We start from the raw sequence: 27,904 nt of genomic DNA on the forward strand, positions 1-27,904 counted from the left end.
TTAGCCCTTCTATGAAAATTTGAAAATGATGATCAAGATACCTGAAATATAACATTCAATGTAAAAATAAAATCAAAGTGATTGTTTTCTTGGAAATGGAAAGAGATTGCTTTAGAAACAATAACAAAGCTCCTTACAGTTTTTTTTTATTGACCATCCTACATTTAATCATGATTATTACTGTACATTATATCTGGGAATCCATCCATTGTACAATTTTTGAACTTGCTTCAGAGATTCATATAACAGTTCACACATTTACACAGAACAGTGCATGCAATATGCATTACTAAGTAAAGAGTTACAGGGTGACAGAGTCCATATAGCATCAGAGAAAAAGCAGAAACATATCCTGTGAGCAATGCCAGTCCACTGTAGGGTACACAGTCATTCAAACACTGAGATTTAAATGTGCCACTCGATGTGACCTGCACATCTTTGGGATGTAAGAGGAAATTAAGTACAAGAAAAATCAAAGCCAATACCAGGAGAGAGTGCAAATGCCACACGGGTATAGACCGGGAGCTAATTGTTGATTTTAGCAAGGAGACATTATAATATTTATTAATATATTTGCATTTCATGTAATAAGTTTTTATTATTTTTAGCTTCTGAACCCATTTCAAAATAGGACAGAACTATTAAAAAGAGTCAAATTTAGCTCATATGTTATAAAAGTATCAAAGGATAATTAAAAACAATCACAACTATTTAAAAAGGCAAGTTTACTGAATCTCCTAAATATATACTGCAAAACAGAACAAGCAAACAAATGGACATTTCAGTTCAGAAATTCAAAGTTTCAATATGCACATCTGCATCAATAAAAATATGCAGAGAAATGTCAACAAACATATATGCACTTAAATACATGAATATCAAGCTACATATACAGTGCATTTATTATGCATATTTCACTACCAAAATGCTACAGTTTAACAAGAATATAAAGAGAAGAGGCAAGAGCACTTAAAACAAACACCAGACAAAGATAAATAGGAATGAAAAAGGACTTCAAGTGATAGATACATAGGAAAGGTGATACATAAGAAGTGGATAGATAAAAGGCAATATATGAGTTAAGAGACATTTAAGAAATCCACTTCTAAGAGGTGGGCAGGTATTAAGCACTATATAGGAGACAGATAGTTCTTAAAACTCATTATATACAGTACTTACATATATATACATATATGCACACACACAGACATATATATATAAACAAATATTAAATGAATTATATAAGAAATAGATAGAACTTTACTTGTCCCCTATCTATCTATAGACACTATGAATGAAATAGAGGCATAAGATAGGATATAATATAGTAATACAAAAGTACTGTACTGTCCTGGATACAGACAAAAAAAGGCAGTACATAAGAGATAATACATTAATTAAAGGCATTATATAAGAGATAGATGCATATGAAAGGTGGTATATGATATACAGCTAGACAGTAGTGCATATAATAACTGCCCACCTATCTCATATTTTGCTAATATGTTATTTTGATGAGTGATGAACAGATATTAAAAAGTACTGTAATAAGAGATGATAAAAAAGAAACGAGGAAGAGTTCCCAAGTGCATTATGTAAGAAACAGACGACGTGCAAGGTGCTATATAATAGATAGTAATGAAAAGGAACTGTACATGAGACATAGGCATATGAAAGGCAATAGATTTTAGATAGACACTAAATAAAGGCGCTACATTGGAGACAGATGTATCTGAATGTTACTATATAGGAGAGCTATGTAAAGTGCTATATATTTTAGCTAGTTACATTCTAACGACAGTCAAAGAGATACATATAAAAAGTGCTCCATTATATAGCTGCGAAGAGGTGTTCATGAGAGCGAAATACATTTAACTGTCACATACAGTATATGTATCGTCATGCACAACTGTACAGATCTAGTAGTTAACATATATTCTACGAAGCCTTCTACAATTAACCTAATAGCGTGACCACTTCTACTAGCTCTGTCCTAATATTAACACTCGTGATCATTTGAATGTTTTCAGCTTCACCAAATGAACTGCAGAAGCAGCTCCTAGTTTCGCATGCACCTGCCGAGCCCCTTCCTCGTATTTCCTTCGCGGGATCGTCCAAGTGTACGCAAAAAATAAATTCTAACTGCACGCAGCATCATCCCCGTGCTCGTTTGTACAGCGAGCGCATTGTAAAGCGGCTCTCTAAGAAAAAGGCTGACAGATGCGAAGCTCTGCCGGCCAAGCACAGCGGCTTCTCCTAACCAGAGCCATGTAATATCCCAAATTACACCACTTCCATCGTAAAGCACCCATTTGCATCCAGGTATCTATCCGGCTCGCCATCCATCACTGGTTCTGTAGGCGGTAACAAAGACACAAGATGAACCGATAGCATGTATTGCCATCCTTGCTAGAGTAGTTCCGCTCGTTAAAAAGCACATGCAAAAGAGTAAGAGAGCAGGTGGAGTACTTACAGTTCTGAATACAGGAAGTGCAGATTACCCACATTGTCCGTGTAGTTAGCCGGACTTAGCCAGGGTAAGACCAATAGTAAGAGAGCCTTCATTGTAATGGGCTCCTGGCACAATACTGGTGTGTCTCTATTCTGGTTTCCCTCTTTCTCGTCAGGACTCAGATAATTTTATTCTTGAGTCCTGGGCGTTTAGTTTCCCCCCCTTTTTTGCTTTATAATTCCCTTTCCATTTTAGTCAGAAGAAAAGGCAAAAACAAATAAATAGACACACTAAACAAAAAACAAAACAAGGAGGCACATTTGGAATCTGATTTAGCTCTCTTAAACTAATCTACGCTGAACATCACTGAACTGTAAGAGGATTAGCTGATCTGACTTCAGATGGGCGGACGGACGTGATCGTTTAGGGCAAGCATACGATGGCTGGCGAGACAGTGACTTATATTGTAGCTCAGCAAAGCAGTGTGAGGTAGAGAGAGAGAGAGAAAGAGAGAGAGAGAGCTAACCAATGTGTGCGCACAGAAGGGTGTTTGGGCATCGAGGCGCCTTTTGACAGGGCTGTCATTGGCTAACATGTCTCCTCGGGTACAACTGCTCACTTTGGAAAGCTTTTGAATGGCTAAGTTGTCAGATAACACCTTCTGTCTGGGCAGTGAGATCAATAATCCTAACTTACTATTGTGGGGAGGCTCCCTATACTGAAGACTTGGTCTTGCTTCTCACAAGGTAAAAATCCCTGGGCAGTGTGACTCATGATTCATTGGAGAAAGATGTGATTCTCTTTTCCCCCTCAGTGAGTGATGCTGTTCCCTTTATGACCACGAGCATCACAGTCTAAATATTTATTCTCCGTTTACTGTCAATAAAACTTGAAACACCTGCAAATAAAAAGGATGCTTTTATACAGGATGAATATATAGATCATCAAGACTGGTGAGTCTTAGAATGAAGGGGCGGGGGGGCATCTTTATTTGCTCTACTGGGACCCTTAATATGCTTTGTGTGTTCTGTTTATTTAGCTTTTGGCAGATCAGCAAATTAAATAAATTATGCTAGTACTATTGATGCAGAGTAGGCACCTCCACAAGTGGACAACTTTCAAGTAAAGGCATTCAGATAAAAGGGATGACAAAATCATATTTAAATATACAGCCTCTGCTCTAAAGTAATGCTAATTTTAAAAGCCAAGATGGACAGCAGACATGTGAATACAGTGAGATTTCAAGCCCTTGTGGGGACTTAAAGTAAAGATCATCACTGGGGGAAAAAAAAACACCAGACCAATATAAATTACACATACAATGTCAGTAAAACAACACAGATGCCTTAATATGAAGTAATGGCAAACTAAACATGTGCAAAGTGCAGATAAGGTAATTATAAATATTAATAATAACAATAGGATGGCACACTGGCGCAGTGATAGTGTTGCTGCCTTGCAGTAAGGACAACAGGGTTCATGTCCTGGGTCCTCCCTTAGTGGATTGTACATGTTCTCCGGACATCTGAATGGACTTCCTCCGGGTGCTCCAGTTTCCTCCCATATTCTATAGACATGCAGGTTAGGTGGACTGGTGGTACTAAAGTTGCCCTAGTGTGTGTGTGTGTGTGTGTGCATATACGTGCGTGTGTGTGTGTGTGTTTGCTCTGAGATGGACTTGCATTCTGTCCATGGTTTGTTCTCACCTTATGCAAGCAGGGATAGGCTCCAGCACCCTGTTCAGGACTAAGTGGGTTAGACAATGACTGCGTTAATAATAATAATAATAAATATCGTAAACAGGTGCTTTATACCAAATGCAAAATGAATGTAAGAATAAATTAAAGAACACAATTATCTCTGGAGCTATGTACATTATAAATTATATCACTTAAACATAACACTTTTAAAAGAAATTTAAGGACTGCCATGACATTGTCCAGAATAGCTGAGGAACATGTGTTTTTTGAGAGCGACTGTACTTCTTGTATAAATTCACCTGAATGACAGTGATAAAAAATACATCTAAGTAGTTCCACTTATTACCTTTTATTATTATATTACTGTCCCCATCACTGATTGCAGCTATTAAACGATTCGGGATATAAACACAATCAAATCCTGAGGCATATTCCTTGTTGCCTTAATATGGCTATGGAGCTATGCTTGGTTGGTAAGATTAATTAGACAATTATTGTGAGATTACAGTACCTTCAGGCTGAAAGCGCAATCTTTTCCTTAAAACCTTTCTGACCACTACAGAACCTGGTAATGAACATCCTGGTGATGTCTATAATGTCTAACAGCACCATTATGTATATGAAGAAAAGAAAATAAAGGGAGCTAAGAACACGCAGGTAGTTAACAGCCTGCAGGCTAACTCTGCACATCCTACAATCTAGCACAGTGACTTTATGTGGCTTTCACTTGTGCTAACAGTGATAGTGATGCCATCACGCTGTGGTGATAAAAACATGATTTACGCATTGACCTCTGTATTTAGTTTACCTCACCTTTTCTTCTTTTTTTGGTCTTGAGTGACTGATGGCCTTTGTCTTTTCATTTTGGAGTATTCTTCAACGAGCCTTTGGCTACCTGTTGCCACTTCAAATGCAATGTCTTTTTTTGGTGGTGGTAGGGGGGTTGGTCACATCGAACTAACCTAACAGTGGTGTCATCAAGTTGTCATGAATTAGATTCCCTTGTTACAATAGGATGGAAGACAATAAAAAAGTAAAAGCAATAAAAGTTGAAACCCAGAATGCTGAAAAGCACAACATTTAAAATGGTTGGACGGAACACCAAACTCGAAACTTAAGCCTGTATTGAGATGATGATGCGCTGAATAGTTTTTGAGCCAAACCATGCAAGAGAAACAGGCACTCTAGAGGCACCCTTAAATACCGTAATTCTGCAATTAATTATGAATTCTTCTTGTCAATTACTATCACAATGATCTATTTTATGACCAGAAAGATCAGCATCAGAGCGGTAAATCCATCCATCCATTTTCCAACCCGCTGAATCCGAACACAGGGTCACAGAGGCCTGCTGGAGCCAATCCCAGCCCACACAGGGCACAAGGCAGGAACCAATCCCGGGCAGGGTGCCAACCCACCGCAGAGAGAGGTAAATAATTACTGAAATTTCATAGAATAGTTTGGGTAACTTGATTCTTAGGGTGCAAAGCCGACTGACGCTCATGTCTGAATTTTTTATTAAAAGAATCAATCTGGTTCTTGGGGGACAGAAGCTCTGTGCCACCATCTTATATAGTTGGAGGGAGAGGACATAATACATCACATAAGTTCTGTATCTCATGAATGGCAAAAGGCACAGTAATTGAAAACAACATGCAATGATTGACACCAATAGCAGTGGCCATTCTAAAATAAGAAGCTTAATGGCTTCATTAGAATAATGATAAAATGTACTGACTGCATGGGAGCAGTAGCAGAATTTATTTAGAAAAGGAATTTTATAATAGACAAAAACCAATAATGGCTGGGTTGTAACTAGGAAGTCAAAAAATAAACAACGAAGGTTCAATAGGAGGGCGGCACGGTGGTGCAGTGGTAGCGCTGCTGCCTCGCAGTTAGGGGACCTGGGTTCGCTTTCCAGGTCTTCCCTGCGTGGAGTTTGCATGTTCTCCCCGTGTCTGCATGGGTTTCCTCTGGGCGCTCCGGTTTCCTCCCACAGTCCAAAGACATGCCAGTTAGGTGGATTGGCGATTCTAAATTGGCCCTAGTGTGTGCTTGGTGTGTGGGTGTGTTTGTGTGTGTCCTGCGGAGGGTTGGCACCCTGCCCAGGATTGGTTCCTGCCTTGTGCCCTGTGTTGGCTGGGATTGGCTCCAGCGTGACCCTGTGTTTGGATTCAGCGGGTTGGACGACGGATGGATGGATGGTTCAATAGGTGTGACAAAATTCATAGTCAAATTGAGGGCCGGAATTTGAAAACCAAAACGTATCACACATAACCAGAGCCAAAACATTAATTGTAATTGTAGTCAAGAAACAGACCTAGAACAGCAAAGAAATTAATGTTTAAATGTTTATGTTGAAACCCAATATATACATATTTACAAAATTGCAAAAAAAAATGAGACACAGTCATTACTTATTTCTGCTAAAATAAGGCTTTCTTTCAGAGACAAAAATCATAAGGTCAGGACTAGAAATCATCTTTAGGTAGCAGTCATAAATTAGGCAGATTAATGGGATAGTATTTAAGTAAACATGCCTTCGAGGGGCAACTGAACAGCCAGTTGGCCTACTCATCTCATTTCATTCATTCCCAATTCAATTCATGGTCATGAGAACAATCTGTACTCAAAGTATTAAATTTCAGTTTATCCCTTGGAGGGTTTTAGTATTTGCCACAATGGCAATACCTGAAGTGAGAAACAGTATCAAAGTCCAGAAGCCAAAGAAAATTCTGAGGAATTATTGAATGAGCAGAATTAAAAACTACTGTTAAATAATATCTTATTTGTCCACTGACAGGTGCCTAAACTGACATGTACATCATGTCAGGGACACAATCTGCATTGGTGAAATCTATGATACTCTCTGCTCACAAGGTATTCCAGTCTTACAGCTTCGGAAACAGACCAAACAAATCAAATGCAGAGAAAGCTCATAACTCACATGCGACTGGTTCTTGGTCAGCAGTCTACTGAACAGTTAACTTCACTGTCATACTTGGAATACCAGCTGTACACACAACCAAAATATAGTGGTGCAATGAAAAAGGAGCACTGGGCAATCTGACAAAGCCATCAACTTCTTAAACAAATTATATCATATTATTAGCATTCACACAATCAACCTGACATTTCTCCCTTTTATCATATATGTGAAATGATAAAAAGCAATAGGGCATTAGTTTCCCCAGAGTAAATTTTTTTTTTACAAATAGAATTCATCTGATATGGCACTGTATTACATTTGTCAGGTCTAGTTGCTAAGGTTATCTTATACATTGAATCAGCTGTCTGCTCCTGCTGGCAGGTTATTGTTATTCAGTAGAATGACGCATGTTGACTAGCACAGACAAGTAAGAATTTCACTGAAGTCTGAACACGTGACAATAATGAACTTACCATATAAACCCTATAAACCTTTGTTGAGTGCATAAATATGTTCAAAGTATTTTAAACTTAACCGGAAGACTATTTCCATCAATTTGTTTGTGTGACCTGTAAAATAAAAGTGCCAAATTATTGATCAAAGATACAGTATATCCTATCCTAGAAATATCTTCCCTTTTATCCCCATTTGCTATAACCTTGAGCAGCTAATTAACAGCATATATCTTTTAGCATTTCTAGAGTGTTGAACACAAAGCTCTTTCTGGAAGCTGCCACACTTACCTAAGTAGGCAGGTACTTTACCTGCCTCTTCCTCCCTACCTGCTATAAAGATGCCATTCTCCCTGATGTTATCTCAGTGATGTGCTAGACTGAGTCTAATGAGACTACTCATTTGTGTTTATTTAATCACAACTGAGCATATTTTTCAAATATACGGGGTGGATCCCCATACTTTTTTTTTGCTTCTGTTGTTTGTTTTGTTACAATTATGCATTCATGCACAAAACTACACTCATACTGACACATGCCACAAAATATTAGAGTACTCGGATTATTTTATGGTGCAATTTGAAATTTAAACGTGAGGAAAACAAGGAAACTCCACACAGATGAATACCAGAATCCACACATTCATGGAGAGAACATGCAAACTCCAAATGCAGCACTCCTCAGGGTCTTTAACTGAGATAACACACAAATTCCACACACAAGGCTCCCCATAATGCATGTCTATTGCTTTTTTTTGTTAATCCTGATAATTTACTGTTCCTTGTGCAGATTTGTTGTTACTGAAACAGCAGATCAACTAGCTGCTACACTATAGCATGCAGTATTTACAAGGCCTCAAAACTGGGAAAAACAGGTATGAAAAATGGATGGATGATTAAAAAACCATCCACAAAACAGCTGAAACTCAGCAATTATTGACAAACTTAATCCATATAAATTGACTGTAGTCTGCATTATGGGATCAGCAGAGCTGTACCTGTTATTTACTAACTAGCACACGCATAAAGATGCTGTTGCACTTATTTTTAAAATATATAGGCTAAATCTAATTTTAACACCATCTTTAGCCATTTAGTAATTGCTACATATCCTTTCCAGAACATACAGTATCTTTTTGATACCTCACATTCTTCTTCTTCTTTCGGCTGCTCCTGTTACGGGTTGCCACAGTGGATCATCTTCTTCTATATCTTTGTGTCCTCTGCATCTTGTTCTGTTACACCCATCATCTTCATGTCCTCTCTTACTACATCCATAAACCTTCGCTTAGGCCTTCCTCTTTTCCTCTTCCCAGGCAGCTCTATCTTTAGCATCCTTCTCCTAATATACCCAGCATCTCTCCTCTGCACATGTCCAAACCAACGCAATGTCGCCTCTCTGACTTTGCCTCCCAACCGTCCAACTTGAGCTGACCCTCTAATGTACTCATTCCTAACATAAGGCAGCAATATTACAACTTCACTGTATGTGCTAGAAGTAAAACTTGTATGTTTCAAAACTATGGTGTAACAGTAATACATAAACTTACTGTGCCCATGGTATTTATGTATAACAACATATTAACAAGGACAACTAAAAAGAAAACGTGAGCAGAGTATTTTATCTGTATAGTAGCAGGCAAGCTCCATGGCTGAGCTTCATTAGGATGCACTCCATACTGACACAGACACATGGTAAATGATTCATAGTTGTAGGCAACAAAACTCGTGCTGCCTCTGCTCAGTCAGAAAAAGCTTCAAAACAAATCTAACAGCATTCTGCCCTGTGAAAGTATGTACCCAAGGACAAGCACTCACAAGTTGAGACCTCTGACATGATTTCATATTTTATCTACCAGCCATATACGGTTTGTCATACTTCACGAGAGCAATGCAGCAGAAAGCACTACTTCCTTTATGGATAATGTACAACAACAGTAAATCACAATGAAAAACAATCAGATTGGCAGGGTTAGATAGTTTGTCTCACATGATAAAATTAAAGTACCTTCTAATGCAGATCCCTCAATGGAAAGCCATCTCACAGAAAGATAAGAAAGACATGAATTTTAGTAAAGGCAGGCAGTCTTGAGAAAACATGAATGATTCATTATATGTGCACATTTCAAACATTCATCCCTCTGTTAAGAAACTCTTGAGTGTTCATTCAGGCATCATCAAGTACAAGGCAAGGACCAAACCTGAATGACATAAAAGTCAAACACAAAACACATTTACTCAGAAGAAAATGAATGTTGGCATATCTTAAAAAAATGATGGTATTAAGAGAGAAAAAAGCACTATTTACTTTCAATCACTTTTAGTTCATTGAGTAATTACAGGACATCTTGGACCAGGCAAGAGCTGTCCCTAGATGGGTCACCAGCTCATTACAGGGCACAATAATGCTCACTCTTTATCAAGGCACCAGAGAGGGGCACTGGTGACATGTTATATGTTGGTTGAAAATGTAATTAAAAACTGCACTCTGTACACATGACAATACAACTCCATCTACGACAGAACACTCTCTCATACTGGGGTGATGTGGAGTGGAAGCACAATCCTTAATTTGGCAGATTATTTTGAAAATGTATAGAAAGATGGACTTAATGGAGTTGGCCCTGCTGCCACATGTAGCCATCTACAGTATAACCTGCTAGCTAAAATAAGCTTAAAGGTGACTGCATATTATGTTAATATGGATGGAGCCTATTATTTTAAATAGCATCCTACTTAGAGTCAATTCCAACTTTGGGCACGGTGTTGATTCTTATGATCATCAGTATTAGTTTGAATACAACAGGTACTATACAATCTAGTGTCTCCTTTAGGGTGATATTACAAGGAACAGATGTTAAAGAAGCAGGGACCTGTCCACTAAGCACTGAATATTGTACTGAAACAAAATCCCAATCAGAATTAAGACAAAAAAACGAAAGTAAAATTAAAACCACAATAAGCACCCTAATTTTAAATTTTGTCCTCAAATCATTCCTTAATTTTTAGATGCTCTTGAATGCAGGAAACCTTATAATCATGGCTGCCATGATGTTGTCAGTCATACTGCACAACTTCATAACAACGAAACACAATAAATGGTGGCGCCATTGAAAAGTGGTGTTAAAGTGATGATACTAAATAATAAGATATGATGAACAATCTTCAAAAATGAAGCAAAAAGAATGAAACACATAAAGAAGTTGAAGTTAAATTTCTTTGCACACTTTTATTAAGTAGATGATTTTACTTTCTTTAAAAGAATCCAAAGCAACTGATTTGTTGCCACACGTTCATATCTACAACTGTCTGATAACCACAGCATTTTTGACTCCACTAGATGCTGTTCCATGATAGGCTGTTGCCACACTTGAGGTAAAGTAGCTATGACCTTCAATCATAAACACTTCTTTTTGCTTGATTACAACGTGATATGTCAGTTCGACACTTGACTGGCCAGGAAAATGTGAGCTCTACAAAGAAGAATCCTCCACCAGCAGACTGCCTTCTCTGAGGACTGCAGCAAGATGACCTACCTGATACAGCTTGTGCCACCATTAAGGTGAATTAGGCATTTGCCTAGGGAGCAGATCATGGGATGGAGAATCCAGCCATATGGGATAGCTACTGTATAGTCAGTTGATGCTCTAAAAAGCACAAAATAACCTAGCGCCAGCACTGGTTACAACCAATTCTAACTCTACTTCTCTTCTTATGATATGCCCCTTGCAGGCTGTGGGTATGTTTTTATGTGCTTAGGGAACACATTGACATTACAGAAGACGAGATTGCTCTTTAAAAATGACAAAAAGAGCAACCAATCTGAAACTTTTATAAAGAACAGGAAAAAGGTCTCTGCAGACGAAACAAAAATGAACAAGTGGCTTCCGGCAATCATGATTTGACTCTGTTAAATTTTTTGATGCTATTTCCAGGCTTAATAAAATTGTTGAGATCATTTGAGGTGTTTCTGAGGTCAAGAAATTGATTGAATGCATTCATTTATTTTTTTGATGAATTTTTATAAACGTTTGCTTTTTTAATCTTTTGTCCCACTATGCCATACTGCTTTTGCATAAATGCTGTCATTTTTGTTGTGCAGTTGCTAGGCTTAATGATCTGAGGTACACATCGAGTGAAGCCAATTGCCAATATCGGGATAAACTTTGGAAAATTACTGAATTATCTGAGTATACAGCGGTCTTCTAAGAACTTTGTATGCAGCTTCTTGTATGAGTTTGATCTTTGAATTTTGACTATTCTTGGGTATCTGACTTTGATATTTGGCTAATGAATTAGTTGTCTTTCTAGCTCTCACTACGTCCCACATGACATAGATTTTTGCCTCATGTTTTGGGCTCTGTTTAAATATGCATTTAATTTCCTTACTCACTGGTATCGATTTTGCTTGTTTTTCGGACTCCTTATCCCTTGAGCTTTAATTAAAATCCATCAGTAATAACTGCTCATTTTCATGCAACCATTACACCAGCAAAGGCTGCATATGTGAATATTAAAAAAAAAAAAATCCCAAATCTTTCTCTCAGGTTAAGGTTATGGATGACTTAGTGTTAGTTTTTTAACTTATAATCTATCATTGGTGTTATGATCTTTAAGGGGATTTCTGTAAAATGTAGTTATTCACTTTTTGATATCCTGGAAGAGCCTGGGCAAATTAAATTTTAAGTTTTCAGAATATTTTTTAACATCTTTTTGACACAATTGTGGCACAGTTTTGGCCTAGAGTTGCATGTCCTTTGTCATTGTTGGCAATGATGTCTGTTGCTGTTCATATGACCCAAGGCAACAGTGCATGAGACACCATAATTTCCAGGATTATTTAGGATGGCAGTGTGGGTTTACAGTTGTCCAAGCTTCTGCATAAACTAATACATTAATTTCTAAAGAGTCAGACAGACAGAGAGGACAAAGAGAGCTTTTACACTTTAATGATGTCTTGACTTTTGTTTTGCCTATTGGGTTTTTTTGAATTTATCTATTTGTTTTCCTGTTTCAGATGCAAGTTTGTTTCATAACCACTTGTATTACTAGTCTTTAGGGTGCTTTCATTTCCTGGTCCTTATGCAGCATGAAACAAATACATGAGTTCAATATTAACAGCATTAGCAAGTTTAATAAAAATATATAAGGTCAGGAAGAGGATTTGGGTCTCAGTACAAGAGGAGAGGAGAGAGGTTAGGAGCACACACTGATACAGCGCATTGCTGCACCCATCACATGACAAACCAACTCAGGATCCCAGATTAGGACCTGAGTGCAGCCATGTGGTGGGTGACACCTCAGCACCACACTAGGTCAGATGAAATGGAACAGTATGTGTTTTTTTTATGTTGGCTGGGGTGCCAATTCTTACACCAACTCCCAGGTTTTTTCCCTGCAGTTTGGAGGGCCGACTTGCAGGACTGGATGCAGGACTGGATGCAGGACTGGATGCAGATTAACGTCATCCCCTGGACAGAGCAATTGCATGTTAAGGGTCTTGCTCAGTGGCCCGATGAAGTATAGTCACTTTTGTCATTTATAGGATTCAAATCCCTAGCCTCAGAGTCACCACTCTCCCCAGTACCAGGAGAAGTCAAAATATTATTCATCAAGTACAAACCACAGGACCAAGAATTGTGGTCAAAAAGGTACTGTACACCAAAGGTACTGATTCTAATTTGTTTTAATTACCCCAAACTATCTAAGGATGAAGCTACTTGTACATCAAATCATATCCTTTGATGCAGAAGCTGTGTGCTGCCATCTTATATACAATAACATAATACATTACTGGCTGGTATGTGGATATAGTGTAACATACAATTGACTGGCACTCTGAACATGTATTTTCTCCTTGTGTTTGCCCAGGCTTTCTTTTGCAGGTACTTAATAATATATGATATTCGTTGTGTCATCAACTGTAAATATAGGCCAGTGTGCTAGGGGTTTAGTGGTAATGACAGCTTTCTTTCTTTCAGACTTTTATCTTCCTTATTTATCCATGTCTGCTTTGCCAGTTTAAAACATTTAGGTGAAAACTATGTGTGAAAAAAGCAAATACTATAGACTTTTGATCTGTATATTACCAGTTTTCAACAGTATTGCATGCCTAATATCAAATTCCTCAGACCTGCTTAATGCAATACAGGGTTACTAAGCCTGTTTAGGAGGCATCAAATGCAAGGCAGGTACTCACATTCACATTGCATGTATCTGTAACGTCATCATTTCTTAATAACCTCATTCTTTACTGATATAACATTCTGTATGTAACCATACATGACTTACCGATTGACCAAATGTGGCTGCAGATCACATCTTGGCAGGATCTCCGAGCAGTGCTCAAGTATGGGGCAAGTGACTAAGAGTTTGTCCAGCAGGTTGTTGACCAAAATACTGGACTTCTTGCATGTCTGCAACTTTAGAGGTACTCTGTCCACAGGGCAAAAGTCTTTCTCCAATAAGAAGTTTGTAAGGCACAGTGTGCAGTACGTATGTCCACAAGGAGTGTCAAGAGGCTGAATTAGAGGCTGTAAGCAAATGTGGCAGATAAGGTCATCATCTACTTCATCCTGATAGCTATAAGAGTGGTTTTCCTCTGTGGAGTGCGACTGGCCACAAGTGGGACACAATGCCTGCTGGCTGGCACCGACATGTACCTCACAGCTGGCTTGGCTCATTGTCAAATTAGCTTGATGAGGGACCAAAGTTTAAAAAGAAAAAAAAAAAAAAGTCAGGGAAGTTGCAAAGAAGCTGACTCAGCAGTTTGGGAGTAAATATCCATTAGAAGATGACCTGTTTAGTGCAATCTAAGCAGAAATGTCTTTGGATACAGGTAGATGGTTAGTGAGGTTTACAGGCTCTTCCTAGGAATGAGGTAAGTGCAACCTAAAATCAAAGTAAAACACAAGTTCAGATGGTTAGAAATCTAATGTTAAATGCATGCAATCATAAGAAAAATGAATAAAGCCTTTGTAAGTGAGTTCTAATATTCTTTTAAAAATGTAGTTAATCTCAGAATGTTCCATGTATTCTATATAAAGAACCACTTTAGATTGGGTTCTCTTTTCACATACCCCTCAGAGTTAAGTGTGGGATGAGTGCAGTGTTTCATTGGTTGTCCTTGGAAAACATTATTGTATTTCTTATTTACTGATTAGACTGTGCCTTGTTCTTTAAATAAAATAATAATATTCAAAAAGTATATTACAATCTTTTAACAGCTATGGAAGAAGGTACACATCGAACTTTACAAATATATATGTATATATAAACAGAAAAAACTTTCACCAAAATTGTTGGAAAAAAAGAGAAAAGTAGTCTTAACTAATTGCTGAACAAAAAAAAAAGCTCAAATCTTGCATTCCCAGCATTTCTATGGCAAACCCCACGGGAATCCAAGTGCTCATTAAAAGAGGAAAAACGTCCGTCCGATTGGTTCACCCAATGCCGGTGAATCTATTAGTGTCAGGGAAGAAATGGCTCAACATTCTGTGCAAGCTTCTGTCAGGTTTTATATAAGTCACTTCATGAGTTAAAGAATAGCAGACAGCCTTATTATGATATAAAATAATAATATAAAAGTAAAGGCATGGAACTGAATTGAAGTCATTTCAAACGGTCTGTGTTAAAGAATAAAAGGAAGTCCGTAAAAACATTTTAAAGAAAAGGAGTTTAGGCACATAAAGCAGCCATGTTGACCTCTCCAATTACAGTAGAAAATAATTACATTTACTGTTATACATGTGCAACTCCCAAGAGTCAGTCTTGAACTTATGGCAGTTTTCCTAAATTATCCCCTAATGCCTTACACTGGTATGCTGCTTTTTAAAATGATACCCACCCTGCCTGAATTTTAACCAGGATGCTCAGGTCAGCTGAAGTCCCTTGTGACTAACATCTCCTAGTCCATGATGAGCTTGGTTTATATTGCACAGACAATTTTAAATGAGTAGCCTGACTACTGTTTATCACTTAGACAATGTAGATGTATACATATGTGATGTCAGGTGGCACAATGATTAGAGATGCTGTCTCACAGAAACAAAGAATTGGGTTTTGTTCCAGGAGTGATCAATGGAGTATGTTTTACATATATTATTGTGTTTGCTTACTTCAGTTATACCAGTCAGTTTAAATGGTGACTGTAAATGCCTGGTTTGAGTGAAAGTGAGCATGATCTATGGCTGGTTATGGATTGGCACTTGTCTGGAACCCAGTAATGTCAGAATGAAAACTAGCTTCCTGCACCTCTATAATTGAAACACCTCTCTGTTTACAACATTTATGGTTTTACCAATTGCATACTGGGATGGGGGCACTGTACTACCATCAGCAAGAACACTCTAGATTTATAGGGCACCTAAACTAGGATTTGCCATTTAAATGCATAATGACTGCCTTAGAATACCTTGGTAGGCTGCTACACTCCCAGGCATTAGGCCTAGAAAAAGCTTACACTATGCCAAGTCAACCCCATACTTCACTCACACGTTTATCACAATTATTTTCCCCAATTGATGGTGTAAAGATAGTAACTTACAAAATATAAAAAGGGTCAATATATTGTAAAGTGAAGTACACAGTATAAATACAGGTAATAGAAACTGCCCAAAATATACAGTGAAACAATAAGTAAGAAAAATAAATCAAATATTTATATATATATGAAAAAACTGTCCTTCCTTATTCCTCCAACTAATGAACACTATATAATCCATAGAAAAAATATTCCATCAAATAGCCTTTTTACACAATACATACAAAAAATACCATAAACTCAACACCTATTGAGTGTCCAAAGAGATGTTGGAAGATGATGAAGGACTTAATCCTTGAAGTAAAATGGATGATAGAAAAAGATTGACTGAAGTGAAGGTGCTACCCCCACCCCCAAAGTAAATAAAGTAGAAAAAAACAAAAAACAAAAACGAAACACAGAAAAGTCTGAATCCTAGAAGATATCAAATATTTTCCAGGTAGAAATCAGAGAAAATCTCCTTCTGTTTAACGGTGAGGTAGATTTTGGAACTTCCCTGGCCCTGGTAAAGGTCATCAAAACAAAACTGTCTTTGCGAGTATGGTCAGGATGGTGCAATGCATAGAATGAAATCAAGATAAAGATCCAACTGAGGTCTAAAGCCCTGTATATCTTACATATACACTTGGAAGTGTGTGTGTCTGTCCGGCCCGGATGTGAGAGGTGGAGTCGGGTTAAGGGCTCCACCTCTGAGGATACCCACGCGAGACCACTACGTCGGCAAAGCAAAACCTCTGAAGAGAAACAGTCGCTTAACCGCTAATGCAGAAGCAATCCGAGCACATCAGCAAAACAAATCCACCTAGGACAGAGATGCCTAGAGTAGTTACTTTCAATTACCTGACATCTCTACATTTCAAAATTTTTTTCTGACAATTTCAATAGTTTCTAGGACCCTGGGTTTTTTACAGCACAGGCTTACACAGCTAGTATATATATATACAGTGGTGTGAAAAACTATTTACCCCCTTCCTGATTTCTTATTTTTTTTGCATGTTTGTCACATAAAATGTTTCTGATGATCAAACACATTTAACCATTAGTCAAATATAACACAAGTAAACACAAAATGCAGTTTTTAAATGATGGTTTTATTATTTAGGGAGAAAAAATCCAAACCTACATGGCTCTGTGTGAAAAGTAATTGCCCCCTTGTTAAAAAATAACCTAACTGTGGTGTATCACACCTGAGTACAATTTCCGTAGCCACCCCCAGGCCTGACTACTGCCACACCTGTTTCAATCAAGAAATCACTTAAATAGGAGCTGCCTGACACAGAGAAGTAGACCAAAAGCTAGACATCATACCAAGATCCAAAGAAATTCAGGAACAAATGAGAACAGAAGTAATTGAGATCTATCAGTCTGGTAAAGGTTATAAAGCCATTTCTAAAGCTTTGGGACTCCAACGAACCACAGTGAGAGCCATTATCCACAAATGGCAAAAACATGGAACAGTGCTGAACCTTCCCAGGAGTGGCCGGCCGACCAAAATTACCCCAAGAGCGCAGAGACGACTCATCCGAGAGGTCACAAAAGACCCCAGGACAACGTCTAAAGAACTGCAGGCCTCACTAGCCTCAATTAAGGTCAGTGTTCACGACTCCACCATAAGAAAGAGACTGGGCAAAAACGGCCTGTATGGCAGATTTCCAAGACGCAAACCACTGTTAAGCAAAAAGAACATTAGGGCTCGTCTCAATTTTGCTAAGAAACATCTCGATGATTGCCAAGACTTTTGGGAAAATACCTTGTGGACTGATGAGACAAAAATTGAACTTTTTGGAAGGCAAATGTCCCGTTACATCTGGCGTAAAAGGAAAACAGCATTTCAGAAAAAGAACATCATACCAACAGTAAAATATGGTGATGGTAGTGTGATGGTTTGGGGTTGTTTTGCTGCTTCAGGACCTGGAAGGCTTGCTGTGATAGATGGAACCATGAATTCTACTGTCTACCAAAAAATCCTGAAGGAGAATGTCCGGCCATCTGTTCGTCAAGCAGAAGCGATCTTGGGTGCTGCAACAGGAAAATGACCCAAAACACACCAGCAAATCCACCTCTGAATGGCTGAAGAAAAACAAAATGAAGACTTTGGAGTGGCGTAGTCAAAATCCTGACCTGAATCCAATTGACATGCTATGGCATAACCTTAAAAAGGCGGTTCATGCTAGAAAACCCTCAAATAAAGCTGAATTACAACAATTCTGCAAAGATGAGTGGGCTAAAATTCCTCCAGAGCGCTGTAAAAGACTCATTGCAAGTTATCGCAAACACTTGATTGCAGTTATTGCTGCTAAGGGTGGCCCAACCAGTTATTAGGTTCAGGGGCAATTACTTTTCACACAGGGCCATGTAGGTTTGGATTTTTTTTTCTCCCTAAATAATAAAAACCATCATTTAAAAACTGCATTTTGTGTTTACTTGTGTTATATTTGACTAATGGTTAAATGTGTTTGATGATCAGAAACATTTTGTGTGACAAACATGCAAAAGAATAAGAAATCAGAAAGGGGGCAAATAGTTTTTTACACCACTGTATATATATATATACAGAGGTAACCTGAAAATTATTTTTTACCAAACTTGAAGTCCCACCTCAAAGGGTCAAGCAGCTGTCAATGATGTGTGTTTCCCATTCTATTTCAATGTGTGGCTGCTTCACAACAATGAACAAAAGACAATTCTGTAAAAGGACAAAAAATATGACAGAAACAATTGAACAGACCAATAAAATGAGAAAAATCAAATGTGCGATCTAAAACAAATGTTTGCTAGTGTGATAACAAGGCACCATCCTCCAGAGATGTAAACTGGATGTAACGGAAGTCATCGGCACAATGGTTAGCACCATTAGCTCACTGAATGCTGGGTGTGTTCTCATGCACTCTTAGTGTTCATGTGGGAATTCTGTTTTTTTTTTTACCCATAATCCAATGTTAAATGTCTAAATCGGCCTAGTGGGGCGTGTGTGAATGTGCCCCAGATTGAACTGGCATCCACACGAGGTCTGGTGGATGTCTTGCACCAAGTGCTGCTGGAAGGCTTTGGCTTTCTACAATCCTAAATTGAATTAAACAGGCTCGACATTGGATGGCTGGAGAGCTTGTAACATTATGAGCTCCACAGTACCCCAACCCCCAGTTAACCATTCCACAATTTCAGATGTAACATTTTCCTAGTGTGAGCATTACCTTCAAGATGACTTTACACATTAACATGCAACTCAAACATATTTTTTGCAGTTTTCAAACATAAATTCAACAGTTCATTTATGAGATCCATTGCACTACAGAGGTGCTCACTGTTAACTGAACTGGTATGAAGTGCAAAAATTTCCTCAAGGTGAAAAGCCCTAAAGTCCCTCAGAAAGATTTCTAAACATAATAATTCTAATTCTTACTGTACATGTGGATCTGCTTACAAAACCACTTCTTTATCATTTTTGTTAAGCTAAAAATATAATTTTACATATAGAGTGCTTGAGGCATTCCCAATAGCTTCCTTAACGAAAGATAACAAATAAAAGACAATGACAACACCATCACTGACAGCAGAAGGTAGAACTTACGACCATTGAAAAGGCTGGTTAAGTCTTTGTAGAATATAAATACATTGCCTGGTCGTTTTTTCAAAAAAGAAATTGAATGTGGCACAAGCCTGAAGTTTTGGATTTTAACTTTAACTGATATTTGCATGTTCTCCCTGTTGTATGTGTGTTTTACTCTGGGTACTCCAGCACATCTCCTATAACCAAAAGACAAGTGTGCTGTGTTAACTGGTGGCTCTAAACTGATCTTGTATAAGTGATTGTTGCTGTGTGTGAATATATAAATGGGACCTGTAAGGGACTGGTGCTCCATCCAATGTCAGTTTTTGCCTTGGCCCCAGTAATGCTGAAATAGACACTTGTACATTTTCAAATGTTTCCATCTTCCCTGCTCCATAGCTGCTCAAGTCACCAAAGGACAGATCACCACAAATAATTGTAATAGAAATAACAACAATACATTTTATTTATATAATGCCTTTCCCATGATGGAAGTTATTCACAAATTTTCAAAGGAATACATTAGGAAAAAAATAAATCAGCGTTTAAAATGGTAGTGCTCACCTTCCACTTATGTAAGCAAAAATCTCCATAACACCTCACCCTGTGCCAAAATATTAAAAAACAAAAAAGCTCATCAGAATGTTTTGGCATGTGTTACATTTTCTAACTTGTTAAAAAAAAAAAAGGATGAAAGTGCTGATTTTGCCATGAATTCAAAAAGTAGACAGATAATTAACTTAAAAAAGCAATGTTTTTCTGTCATGTCACTAGTGGTATTTGTGTGTACTTTTTTGTAAATTCAGTTTTAAATGTGCAAGAGTTACCTCATACTGTTACTTGATATTACGAAACATTTACTATTTTTGACATGGGATGTGATGTAGACATGACAGTTGTGACTTCCAAAAAAAACAGAATTATTCTTTATGATTCGTCTAAAACCCCCATCCATCTGAAATGTCAATCTTCTTCCATGATAAGGGAAGCAGTCTACCATATTCCAATACATATTCACTCATTTAGAGTTCCTTGTCCACCTAACAAACACATCTTTAGGATGTGGGAGGACAACATTGACTACTTTGGTGGAAAAATCCACACTGTAAACCCCAAAGTCCAAATAATGCCAGCCCAAATGGCTTACAATGTAGGCCTTAGTATTTGGTGTAGGCGTTATTAATCTGGGCACAGAGGTTGGGAGCGTGTGCTGATAAAATGTTGCTGCACCCACCACATGATGAACCACTTGAATTGGGACCCAAGTGCAGCGGGTGACACCTCAGTACCACACTGGAACAGTGCGAGTTGTTTTTTTTTTTTTTTACATTGGCTGGAGTGCCAATCCTACCACCAACATCCAAGTATTCCCTCTAAGTTGGAGAACCTGCTTGCAGGGCTGGATGTCGGTTAACATCATACCCAGGATGGACCAATTTCAGGTAAAGGGCCTTGCTCAAGGGCTCAACAGAGTGGAATCACTTCTTCACAGGATTCAACCTGGCGCAGATCCCAAACCTCAGAGTCACCAGTCTGCCTGAATAGACACAGTTTGAATGAAAAACTAAGACTGCTGAGTTCTTGTTTAGTTTATGTTGCACTATCATCTTAGACAAGCACATATTATTTTATTCACTTCATTTATGCAAAAAAAAATACAATTGGCACTGCATTTCAGTTCTCCGTAGTATTTACACAACATAAACGCAATGTTCTCTGTGACCTTCCTATGGTTTCCTGCAAGAAGATCGCTCTGGATTCTTAAGAACATACAAGGTTATTTATTACACCTTTTAGACTTTAAAATTCCAGTTTGTCATTGTAAATTTGTTCAAGTTGTGATTTGTGAGAGATCTTTACTTTTGTTTTCAGGATGGTGATGAAGAGGAGCTTATGGATGCACCTGTTGGCCCTGGTGGCCATTATCAGTGTCAACACCAACAACTCAGTTCACCACTGACCTAAAAAAGTCTTTGTTGTCATTAGAAATGAAGTTGTAATCACCTTTCTCAGATTGGTGGATGCCTTTCTGCTTACTGGTAATGTTCAGTCTCCTCTATGCACTACGCTTAAGTTATCTCAAAGGACTGACATACGTTTTTGAGTTCTTTCAATAGATTTTGCTTGGTTTGGAAGATGACAAACAGTTACTTGGACTGCAGACTCTCAAGAATGATTTGAAGAAATCGATCTGTGAAATTGTAAAAAATGATGTCTAGCCTGGACTGCATTGTGTTGAAAAGGTTGCACTTTTGGCACTTACTTTGATATGTAATATATTGAGTCACAGTAGTGGTTGTTAAATGCTCCCTGTTCTTCAAAGACTCCTAAAAGTAGGTTTAAATCCTTGTGTGGTATGTAGTAGAAAGTCTACAAGTTGAGAAAGTGTTTGTGTTCTTTCACTACACCATGGTTACATAGTGGCTAGTTATTCTGCCTTACATTTTATTTAAAATATTTTAATAGCTGATAGACCAAATCAGATCCAAGATTTGTGACAAGCTAAAGTGAAGTCTAACCTTTTTAGTTTTTTTTTTTTTGTAATTATATATGTTGAAACTGGAGCATAGCTTCTTGTTGCCCCTTTCAGCCAAATCTCACTATGAATATTGGGTCTGAACCAGACTACTAGTGAGCTCAATTTTGAAACAACCTCTTCTGTTCAGCCTGGAAGACTGTGGTATGTTCTTATTGTGGCATTTTTCACTAAGCTTTAGAAAACACTTGCACTACTTCTTGGTTGCCCATTGAATCATCGCTTGCCGGTGTAATTTTACAGTTTTTGAAGTTGATAAACCATTTCAAATCCAATATGAGTAAGTATTACATTGTTCTTCAATCTGTAAGTTTTTCAAATCTGTAGAATAAATACACAAGTTGAAACTCTGAAGTCATCGTGTCCTGAGCATTTGATCTGGACTGAATGTTGGAGGAAGCCATATGCAGGAAAACTGCTTTCTGTAAGAATGGGTTCAGCCTTAAAGAAAGTAATTTTCACTTGTACTATGTCTGTGCAAATTTTGTACTTTTATTATAATACCAGTAACGGTGCACTGCATGAATACACTTGACTTTAGCATTCATAGTTTTCATAATCTTTCTCTGTATGTTTAACATTCGTTTGCTCGGAGATTGATGCGCTTGCTGCTTCCTGAACAGCTCTTCATTTCTCCACCCTAGCGGCACACTTCTCTTCTTTCGTAAGCATCTTTTCGCGTTAAAACTGATTAAGTCAGTGTTTGTGTTGCAATTATTTAGTACGTTTTCCTTAATTTTTCACTTAAGCTGGCACTTAAGTCTTCAATTTGCCTTAAGAATGATTTAAGATATGAAGAGGTAGGGGAAGTGACGTCGAAGGTGGTAGGGGTGAGAACAGCGGCCATACGTATGCGCCGCAGGGCCGCCCTGCAGGAGGCTGCCGAGAGTTGATCTTACAATAACATAAACTATAAATAAAAACAGGAATAACCTTGGAGGTGAATCATCACCTTGAAAGCAGATAGTAGATGTCATGTAGTATATGTGTACCACATTTCAGGTCAATAGGTCAAATGGTTTGCGAGCTACAGGTGATTTAAAATCCTGGACAGACAAACGAACAGCCACGGTAGCGTATTATATATAAAGATTGTTTTACTGTACATTTGTTTTAAAAGTTCAAGTATTTGTAAAATACAAGACAATTTTTGACTGACAATAGTGAATGTCTTGAGTGTTTTTTAATTAAAGGCTTAATCACGACTAATAAATTATGTTTAGCTAACATGAAATAGGCAGTGTTTTTAATGTTACTTTATTTTAATTTGTTCTCAGAATATTTTAAATTATTATTGCATATTATTAAAATATTTGAGCTCACATATGCAGTAATTTAATTTAACAGTTACAAGTAACTTATGTAAAAAATATTACGTCTGAAAACTATAATTTTTGTGGCAACTGATTGCTTCATTTTGTTTTAAGTTCTGCTAACTTATTAAGATTACTGTGCATGTACTCACAGGAAAAACATGCAGTCACTATACAGTCAGTGAAAGGTTACAGGATTTAAACTCGGCTTGTAGAGTTTAACCATGCAGCACTAACCATGAGATGCTTGAGCATGGGAAAGGTGCTATATAAATAACATGTATTATTATTATTATTATTTTATGCTTCAATTACATGATATAATGAAATACTAGGAAGAGCTAACAAATTACCACGAAAAATAATAATAAAGTCTATAAGAGTAGCCCAGCTGTGAAAAATGATGAACAGCCCAGTAAAGTCTCCGTTGGTCCAGTTAGAATATAAATTGAAGGTAAATAGTTGCATGTACTTCAGCTGTGGATTAAATATTATGACAGTCTGAGGTACAGCTGTCTACGTCTCTATTGCCAGTACAGACCTAACTGGACAAAGGCAGGTATGATCAACAAGAGTGCAGCATCAAAAATCAAGTGTCCTGCTGGCAACAAACAGATACTGAAAATAGAAGTCGGCAGAGTCCACAATCCAGTGACACTCGACAAGATACTGACTATATTTATGGGGATGATCCCTGATTGCTCTCTATTTAGGAGTGCATTGTGGTAATGATAGTTGTGAAAGGTGCTCCATTAACTTTTATTTATTTATTTAATTTTTGCGGGACATTTTATTAATCAGTACTAATCTCCAAAGGTCTATTTTTATGCAAAGTTATTCAATTTATTATTTTTTGTTACTGCTCATATCTGGCACTAAGTACAAAGCCCATGCCGTCACATCATCCAGGTGGATGCTACACATCTGTGGCAGTTGAAGCGGCTTTGAGTAGTGAGAGAAGTGCTATATAAATGTAAAGAACTATATAAAGCTGCATTCTCCTCCAAAAGTAGCAGACTCAGTATGGCCAGAGATGTTAGGAGGATGTTTTTCAGGATGGTGCTATTGTCAATGGATGTCAAAGGCAGCAGTAAAGATAAGAGGAGTTTCTTCATCAGCACTAAATGACGGTCAGTCTCAGTGGTTTGACAAGGTGAGATTTCACAAAGGAAACATTTAAGGAGAGCCGTTACTCTGTGTGAACATCATTTTGAGAGTTTTGACCAGATTCAGAATTGGATGAAAGAGCTGGTCATAAATTGCAGATGTCTTCATAATAAGACACATATTGTAAACCAGCATGCTGCAGGAACTGAACCAGACTGAAGGGACATATTTTAAGGCTGATTAATGGAACATGATTTAAAGGGCTGATAGGTAGAGGACTAGGCAAGCAAGTGGGGAATGTGGAATGAAAGAGTAATCTGGAGACATCAGGTAGAGAAAAGTGGCAGAGGGTGGAGGAGGAAGAATAAAGAGTGCAGGTCATGGTGTAAAAGGGAAGAGTAAACAAAGCCGATCAGATTATGAAAGGCAGATAACCACTCTATATTTTTCCAGGGTTAAAGTCTTGGAGACTTGAGAAGCGACCACGCTGCCCACTTTGGCTTGGAAAGTGCGTCACTTCTTACTTGTACTTTGGATCCAAGACAGGTCTGATTCTTCTAAACTTGGCATCCTATTGGAGTTTTTGATTTCCACTTCCACATTATCACTGAATCATTAGTCTAAGTTATTTACCATTTTCTGCCACTAATTATAATTTCTTATTTTTCATGTTTGCGTTTTGACAATCCATGTGATGTACTGAGAATACAGTTGCATTCAAATTTAACTGAATTTTAAATCCTACTCATTTGTATTGAGGCCCATGGGTTTTTATCAATGCATCCATCCATATTCTGAACACATTTTGTCCACTATAATAAAAGGAAACGGTTTACAAGTAGGCAGATCAGCTAGAATTAATGATTAAATTAACCTGGGGAGCCACTGCAATGAATAATGTATGGTATTACTTTAAAATACTTGACAGTGTTCCATGAATCCCTATTTATGTATTGATAACCTAATTAGGGATGTTTAATAAATCATCACAAGTATAAATACAGTACATGTACATTATGTTATGGATTCTTGCTATATAAATAATTGACTCTCCAGAGTTGATTCTTACCTTACCCTTGCTACTGTTAGACGCGGATGCAACTCTGACCTGGATTAGCACATAATAAAAATACATGAATGGATGGATATAAGAAATGTATTTCACATTTGGATTATAATTTTAATATTAATTTACAACATTAATAAAGATCATTCTTTGGTAGCAATTCTTTAAAATGAGTATTCTGTTTTGAACCTGCTTGTTCCAACACATAATCAGCACCAATCCCAGCAGCGAAAAAACCTTGACCATGTTGCAAGAACAGCCCAAGTTATTTTGTGATAAATAAGAAAAAAACAGAAATAATTTGTTGATATTTTTACAAATTGACATCCATTCATTACATATGACGTCTACTAATTGAATTAAAACAGATGATGATCAGCACTGGTGCCCTGTATTTGCTGGGATAGTTTCCAGTTTCTCTGAGACCCTGCTAATGATAACCCAGTTTGGTAGATGGACTGGTGGATGATTGGCAACATTATGGCACAGTGTGTGTCATTGCAATCTCAAATCTCTGACTTGGAGTCCCAATTTGCTCACCAACTGTTTTTTTTTCATGTTCTCCATTTGTTCTTGTGGGGTTTCTCTCTTATTTTCCACTCTCATTCTAAAGACTTATGGAGTAAGTCAATTCAGTAGTGTAAATAGTGTATGAGAACATTTTCTGTGAGTGGTGTTCTTTTCGGGGTTGGTTCCTGCCATTTGTTGGATGTGTAATTGAGTAGAGTAGTTCTAAAATGGCTACAATTTTATCCAATGTGAAATATATATGTGCATTTCCATTCACTCATTCATTTTCTGTTTTTAGTAGAACAGGGTGGAAAGTTTCCAGCAGCATAGGGTACAAGGCAGGAATCATTAATAAAATTAATGTAGAGGAGAAAAGAAAAAAATATATACAGACATGTGGAACATGCAAACTCCGCATAGAACTGGAATTCAGACATAGTCACTTGATGAATAATTGCCTTTATTTGACACCTTAAGTTCTAGTGTATTTAACTATGAAATGAAGGTTCCATGCTCTTCATTCAAGGTCTCTCTTGTCTGTTTTCTTGTCACCCTCTGCATGTGTAACATGTTATACTTTATGTTTTCTGATTAATGCAACTTGCCGTTTCTTACTGTCTATATCTGTGTTTTTGTAGCAACGAAACAAGATTTGTCAACAGGACCTCACCTGGTACTGGCTTTGACATAACTGAGCTGAGCGTGCTCGCAGTCATCTGACCTCGGCCTCATCCAATGTGAATCTTATCAGTGACCCAGTGATGATTTGAATGTTTAAACTAGGTCACTGTCTTTCATGTTTCACCACCCCCTCTCCCCAGATCTCATGTAGTTCTTGTTTTCAGCTCACCCAGATGTGATGAGATGAATTTACAATGGCTTTTGACAGCCTTGTAGAAATCCTGAAGGGCTTGTGCCACTGTTGTTACACTACAAAGAAAAATCGATCCTTTATTTGACACATCCCAGCCCAAAATCCATAATGAAAGGTGATTAGAGATATTCATATTCTGCAGTGAACTCGTTCACCTGTGGGCCAAAGCCCAGTATTTTCAGAGGAGCGCAAAGGCAAGATGAAACACAGCCGATTCCCTGCAGCCTTACATTCTTCAGGCAAGATTGTACAGTGCTGTAATTGCATCAAATATTACAAAGTGCATACTTTGGTGAAATGTGTTGTTGGCAGTGAAGAATAAAGTAGCAAATACGGACCCATGTTACTTGTCACGAGTGGCTATTCTAATTTATTTCAGAAGTTGTTGAAATGGTATTGTCTGCTTCTGTTTTCCCATTGCAGTTTCTTAAGGTCTTTAGTTTGTTCTGAGGCTTTGACTGTGCAAATTACAAAAGTAAATGCTCTCTCAGGGCACTAAGTCAATAGGGTGTAACCAGGGCAAAAAATTATCTCACATCTTTTACTGTAGGCTCACAGAACAACAACCAGAACAAATACTATGAGTGGCAGTGTGTGTTTAATGATAGCAGGTTGTCTCTCCTGACACTCAGGTTGTAAGTTCAAGCCAGTTACTGTCTGTATGGGCTTTGCTAAAAACCTGTGCTTCTATGGATTTATTCCAGCACATTTCTACACCCCACAGGTTCCCCTGTTTTCCTGCAAAGTGGAAAAGTGTGAATGAGAGGACCCTGCGATTGTCTGGTATCTCATGCAAGGCTGTTTCCAACTTTGAACCTGATACTGTAGCAATAGGCTCAAAATTTTCCAATATCCTGTAATGAAATAAGTGGCC

The 27,904-nt window shown here is 37.8% G+C and overlaps 1 protein-coding gene across 7 annotated transcripts in view; it reads right to left on the reverse strand.

Annotated features, from left to right (window-relative positions):
* Positions 1–27,904, reverse strand: part of lnx1 (ligand of numb-protein X 1) — a 279,852-nt gene that overhangs the window by 121,268 nt on the left and 130,680 nt on the right. For 2 of the 7 annotated variants that reach the window (XM_039751196.1, XM_039751195.1), the window contains 3 exons: positions 20,189–20,228; positions 18,673–18,760; positions 13,824–14,423 (listed from right to left, as the gene is read on the reverse strand). In XM_039751196.1, the coding sequence (XP_039607130.1) occupies positions 13,824–14,215 (392 nt within the window). In that variant the 5' untranslated portion in view covers positions 14,216–14,423; positions 18,673–18,760; positions 20,189–20,228. Of the gene's footprint in view, positions 1–2,473; positions 2,981–13,823; positions 14,424–18,672; positions 18,761–20,188; positions 20,229–27,904 lie in introns of those variants that run through there. The other 5 variants (XM_039751199.1, XM_039751197.1, XM_039751200.1 and 2 more) reach the window with 4 other exon arrangements.

Source organism: Polypterus senegalus, chromosome 4 (genome assembly GCF_016835505.1).
Source record: "Polypterus senegalus isolate Bchr_013 chromosome 4, ASM1683550v1, whole genome shotgun sequence".
NCBI classification, from domain to species: domain Eukaryota; kingdom Metazoa; phylum Chordata; class Cladistia; order Polypteriformes; family Polypteridae; genus Polypterus; species Polypterus senegalus.